Below are 6619 nucleotides of genomic sequence, written 5' to 3'. Positions count from 1 at the left end.
GAACAGATCGGTTAAAGAATAGCTGCGTGCTAACTAGAGACTTGCTGTGTGCCATGGTACAATAATACAGGTAGCATTATCATGCCAGCTGATGGTAACATAATGTGTCAATTGCATTGAATTGATGTCAAATTTTGACATCTTATGTTACCAACAATTGCCGATGCGGCTACCTGTGTATTTGTACCATGCTGTGTGCTTAGTAATTAAAGTCGGTTCCGAATAAGTGTAATAAAGTAAATAAAGCATTGTAGAAACGTAATCTAAAACGAACCCTGTTTTATTTGGTACAAATCGTACTGGGGAATAAAACAACGTCTACACGGAGATTAGTTAAATCTAATTCCGTAACAGTATTATTCAAGATTTCGAAAAATATTTAATTTTTTTCATTAATAATCTTGTTTTTTAGTTTTTAGCTTTAAAATAAACACATTTTTACCATCTACCTTTCTAATGTTCTTTAAGAATACATAGGGTTTCATAGTTCGATTTTTTCATTCACGAGCAAATACTCGATCGAATCGAATGTCGTAATTAGGCTCCTATTTTATCATAGAAATCATGTTCGTCTAACCCGAAGTAGGTTGACAATGCTGTGGCAAATTGGCAATTATTGTCCGTGTGACATTGGCTCACCTTGGGAAAGCAGTAACCTGGCGGCCGGGTCTGTGGTTTAGATTCCGTGTGGGATGGTAATCTCAGTATGGGTACCACCTCCTTCCACGGAGCTGGACAGGATATTGAAGTTAGTCGAGAAGCAAAACGTCGATCTTCAGATGGGGAGTTGTACAATTCCAAATTCCTTTCCGAAGAATGGCAGGCTTGTCATCAAGTTTGACTGCAAATGAAACATCATTACTTACTTAGAGGTAGTTTACACTATCTATCAACGTCATATGACACCAAATAAAAACATTCCATATCTACCCACGGAGGCAATGTGGAGACGAAATTCTATTGTATTTTTGTTGGGGTGGACGCATAGAATAAATGGCGTAAGGAAAATCTCCAATATTCCACATATTAGTGAATATTTAACGATCGAAAATTTCATGTCATATGACATTTACATATAGTGTAAACTACCCCTTACTTAGCTGGCCCAGTACAGAACATTTGTTCCATAGACTAAGAAAAGATCTCCAATTCTCTCTGTTTTGTGCTTCGCTTTCTGGAATACCGCGCCTTGTAATATCTTCATCCACTTGTTTGCGCCATCTATTCTTTGGCCTGCCAATTCTGCGTGCACCGCCATGTGGCTCGAATTTATATGCCTTTTTAGCGGGTTCATCATCGCTCATTCTTACTATATGGCCTAGCCAACGCAATCGCTGCATCTCGATACGTTGTATAGCAGATACAGCTCGTGGTTCATACGACGTTCATACGGCCCGAAGATCTTTCGAAGAAATTTTCTCTCAAACACGCCAAGCACTGCCTTATCTGCTTGCGCAAGTACCCAGGCTTCGGAACCGTACATCAGCACGGGTAGTATCAGTGTTTTTGTTGGTCAATACAATTCTTCTTTTTATTTCACAACTGATGTCGTTTGTTGTGTTTACGGCGGTGCCCAGGTACACGAAGTCTTTTACTACCTCAAAATTATAAGAACCAACTTCAACAGTTGGTCCGATCTCAATGGACGCATTGCGCGTCGACACCATCAACTTGGTCTTCTCGCCGTTTACAGTCAGACCCACTTTAGCAGATTCTCCTTCGACCTTCATAAAGGTATCGGTTACTTCTTTTACTGATCGTTCCATGATGTCTATATCATCAGCATAAGCAAGTAACATTTGGCTTTTGGCGTAGATTGTGCCACTTCTTTTGACGTTTGCCTCTCGTATAACCTTTTCTAGCAGGATGTTGAAAAGATCACACGAAAGACTGCCTCCTTGCCTGAAACCTCTTTGGGAACAAAACTCTTCGAAGAGGTTCTTTCCAATTTTAACTGATGACCAAGTGCCAGTTAAAGTCATCTTACAAAGCCGGATGAGCTTTGCGGGGATATCAAATTCAGATATTGCATGGAATATCTCTGATCGGAGGGGACTGTCGAAAGCTGCTTTATAATCGACAAAAAGGTGATATGTATCGATCTGCATCTCTTGGGTCTTCTCCAGGATTTGGCGCAGGGTAAATATCTGGTCAATGGTGGACTTGCCAGGTCTAAAGCCGCATTGGTATGGTCCAAATATTTCGTTGACCATGGGCTTTAGTCGTTTGCACAATATCCCTGACACCATCTTGTATGCGATAGGGAGAAGACTTATGCCCCTATACTCGTAGTTGAAGCATAAAGTCTTATCTCCTTTCTTATGGACGGATGCTTAGGTTCCAATTGTCGGGTACGCGTTCTTCCTGCCAGATGGAGCTGACTAGCTGATGCATACAACTTATCCGCGTGTCACCTCCGGTTTTAAACAGCTCGGCTGGTAGACCATCAGCTCCTGCTGCCTTATTATTCTTCCGCCGGTTTATTGCTGTCTTTACCTCATCTTGGCTGGGTGGTATACATTCAATACCATCTTCTTGGATTGGATCTGTGGTATTTTCGTCGACTTCGCTACTATTGGATACCAACAGTTTGGAAAAATGCTCTTTCCATATCCTTAGCACACTATCTGTATCAGTTACCAAATTACCTTGCTGGTCTCTACAGGAGGATGTGCCAGTTCCAAAGCCGTCAGTTTGATGATTCACTCTTTGGTAGAATTTTTGGACTTCATCCTGTCTCCTGTACATCTCGATTTGTTCACACTCCCGCTTTTCCATCTCTGCGGAAAAGACGTTTCTCCTCTTTCCTTTTCTCCCGATATCTCTCTCGTGCGCTACGCGTTGCTACTGATTGTAAAGTAGCCGTATATGCCCCATTTTTCTCTTCGGTAGCAGCACGACACTGCTGGTCATACGATGGATTCCTTGGTGGAGGTCTCTGGTATCCAAGTACTGATTTTGCGGCTGATTGCATGGAGTGGGCATTGTTTTGCCATTGTCCTGATATGTTATCGGAACGAGGAGTGCTTTGATTAAGCAGTTGGGTCAGTTGAGTGGAATATGCTGTGGCTATATGTTGTGATTGCAGTTTACCCATGTCAAACTTCCGTGTTGTGTCTGTTCGCACTTTGTTTGCTACGTTTAATCTGGTACGTACCTTTGCCGCAACAAGGTAGTGGTCAGAGTCTATGTTTGCCCCTCGGAACGATCGTACATCCAACACGCTTGATGCATGTCTTCCATCTATCACAATGTGATCAATTTGATTTCTTGTTCTTGATCTGGCGATAGCCAGGTCCCCTTGTGAATATCGAGATGCTTAAATCTGTTACTGCTAACTACCATGTTTCTTGCAGCTGCAAAGTCTATCAGCCTCATACCATTGTCAGATGTTTACTGTGGAGACTGAATTTCCCGACTGTTGGGCCAAAGATATTCTCCTTTCCAATTTTGGCATTAAAATCGCCTAGTATAATTTTAATGTCATGGGCAGGGAAACGGTCATAAGTTTTTTCTAAGCGCTCGTAAAGTATATCTTTGGTCTGTTCGTCCTTTTCTTCAGTGGGAGCATGAGCGCAAATATAGCTGATGTTGAAGAATTTAGCTTTTATTCAAATTGCAACAAGTCTTTCATTCACTGGGGTGAAGCTGAAGACCAGATGTTTTAACCTCCGACCAACTACAAATCCGCAACCAAACTCATGCTTTGTGTCATGGCAGTTATAATACAGTGCGTCAACTTTAGGTGTTGTTGTGACGCCTTTCCCGTTCCATCGTATTTCATGTATGGCAGTAATGTCGGCCTTGTACTTTTCAAGTACATCTGCCAATGCGCAAACAGGACCTTCTCTATAAAGAGTACGAACATTCCAGGTGCAGATTCGCAGATCATGGTCCTTAAAACGTATAGTAGACTGTTTTTTCTATGGGAGGGTTACTAACCTGACGCCCAAACCAAAGTTTTTAACGTTCTTATGGGTTAACGCGCGGCACATGTTAGCTCACTACCTTTAACGGGTGTTAAATCAGTTCCCCATGTGACACCACTGGGAGGTCAGTGTCCACTTGCGATGAAAGAGGGACCAAGATAAATCCTGGGCTTTGCCATCTTAAAGCCGGTCAGGACCGTTCCTTGGTATCTTCCATTCCCTACATCATTAAAAATGAATTTTACAGGATCAGTGGTGAGTATCTAAGCTGCGCATTGCACACTATCTACTTTGGACCACAGCCGACCACGGCACACAAAATTCTCAATATTTGCAACTTTTGACAGTGTGTTAGTAACGTTGTATGCACGCATGCTGCAAAACAAAAACAAATCAAAACATTTGTGTGCTCTTTCGTTGCGTTCGGGTCGCGTGTGTGTGAATTGCCGAAAAACTTCGTAACTTTAACAATATCAAAGCACGACATTGCTTTGGACACGTATGTACTATAACTTGACACCTTCCACAATACAATACATACACATTACTCAGTGTTCCTTTGTCATCTTAGATGACCATGAATTACTCCAGGGTACATGGCTTCCAGAGATAAGTTTAACTCCACTTCTTTCAAAAAAGAAATGGAAAGGTTGACGATATTTCTTTTCCCCGTAAAAAGGAAAATATCTGTTTTTAACCGACTTACGCCAAGGCAACTTTGATGAGTTCAACTTAAAAGCATCGGATAAAATAGATTCTTCTCAACGTATCCGATAACCTCAAGCAAAGCGATTGAGGTCAGATTTGGGAGATTTCTACGGCTAAAATGTATTAATCGCCCATGTATCCTTGGGACACTGATTAAAGTGTTGACAAGATTCCCTTTCCCGCCTATATGGATAGGACCTCGACGCCGTAAATCTGTGATGTTGTCAGCATTTTCAAAAGCCGGAGAACGGAGTACTTGCCAGAAAATCGAAGATCTCAAGACATTTGTTAGTCCAAGGTTAGGGAGAGGTCCTTATTCCACCATACTGGTTGATTGTACAGAACTTCACATAAGAACCTAGAATAATATTTTGGTGACATTATCACCGGCTTTCCATCAATGGAAATCATAAGCATTGGCATCACAACCAATAGTCATGTTGCAAGCTCTCCGTTGTCATTATAACGGGTGTTTTTTACAGGTTTGTTTTTCGAATAGATATAAAACTGGCATTTGGTGGTCAAATCTGGCAACTCTAATGTCAATTATGTTTAGTTTGGTTTGCCATTTCATCATGAACAGGTTGACAAAAGAACAACGCTTGCAAATCGTGCAAATTTATTTCGAAAATAATGGTTCAGTTCGCGAAGTTTACCGCAAGCTCCGTCCATCTTATGGTCGACATAATCGTCCATCGGAGCAATTAATTCGGTTAATAATGGATCGTTTTCGCACTACGTTTACTCTAGTGTTGAAGAGGACCAGAATGAATCGATTCGCCACCGTGCACAGCAATTGGAGCTTTGTTCATCAACTTTATGATCTTGGCTTGGGACCTTACAAGATCCAGCTTGTGCAAGAATTAAAGCCGCGAGACCATGCAATGCGTCGTGATTTTGGTGTATGGGCCGAAAATGAGATTGATCTCGATGCTCATTTTCATCGCAAAATTTTGTTCAGTGATGAGGCTCATTTTTGGTTGAATGGCTACGTCAACAAGCAAAATTGCAGCATTTGGAGTGAAGAGAATCCACATAAGACCCTTGAGACACCATTACATCCACAAAAACTGACTGTTTGGTGTGCTCTATGGGCTGGTGGAGTCATTGGGCCATACTTCTTCCGAAATAATGCTGGAGAGGCAGTTACCGTTAATGGAGACCGGTATAGAGCCCTGATAACCGACTATTTTGTTCCCGAAGTGGATGGCATGAATGTGGATGAGTTGTGGTTCCAACAAGACGGCGCTACATGCCACACAGCGCACGTCACAACCGATTTATTGAAGAAAACATTCGATGGGCGCATAATTTCGCGGAATGGACCTGTCAATTGGCCACCAAGATCGTGTGATTTGACACCATTGGATTATTTTCTTTGGGGATATGTGAAGTCGCTCGTCTACGCCAACAAACCAGAAACGTTAGGGGAATTGGAAGCCAACATTCGTGGCGTTATTGCCGACATACGGCCCCATATGCTCGAAAAAGTGGTTGAAAATTGGACCTCTAGAATTGGCTTTATTCGAGCCAGCCGCGGCGGCCACATGCCCGAAATCATATTTAAACATTAATGGCATAAAATTATCCTTCCAATAAAGCCAAAATTATGGACATTAAAACGATTTTCTTGTGTTTTATTTCAATTCGAAGTTCTATACCACTAAAAAAACACCTGTGACGGAAATCTCACTGAAGTTCAAGTTCTTATCTCCACTGGAGGAGGCTAAGGCCATGTTTATATTATAGCATTTTGCAGGGTTAGACTTCTTAATAAGGATTTATTTGACGTATACGCAAAGGAATTGACATTTGAAACCCAGTTTCCATCGCTTTGTACAGCAACTATATTCTTATACAAATAAGGCGCTGCCAACTTCAGATATTGAAGAGGAGAGTAGAAGTTCAGCAGCGGCAGGTTTGATGTAAAGTTGTGGAAGTGCCCCTCCCGTTATTTGGGGATGCGTAAGCACTACCAAACC

General features: G+C 41.8%; 1 protein-coding gene across 1 annotated transcript; it reads left to right on the top strand.

The window, feature by feature from the left end:
* The first annotated feature begins 5404 nt into the window (after positions 1 to 5404).
* LOC141398125 (uncharacterized) lies at positions 5405 to 6307 on the top strand. Its single transcript, XM_073975356.1, has one exon. It carries the CDS (start codon positions 5405 to 5407, stop codon positions 6209 to 6211), a length of 807 nt encoding a protein of 268 aa, XP_073831457.1. The 3' UTR covers positions 6212 to 6307.
* Positions 6308 to 6619: the final 312 nt, after the last annotated feature.

This window comes from Musca autumnalis, unplaced genomic scaffold (assembly GCF_047663935.1).
Source record: "Musca autumnalis isolate F117 unplaced genomic scaffold, ASM4766393v1 scaffold_3, whole genome shotgun sequence".
NCBI lineage: Eukaryota > Metazoa > Arthropoda > Insecta > Diptera > Muscidae > Musca > Musca autumnalis.
The sequence above is the reverse complement of the archived record's forward strand: the minus strand, read 5'-3'. Positions and strand labels throughout refer to the sequence as shown.

Excerpts from the sequence above, each read along its gene's own strand:
- LOC141398125 (XM_073975356.1), top strand. The coding sequence starts at position 5,405 with ATGAATCGATTCGCCACCGTGCACAGCAATTGGAGCTTTGTTCATCAA.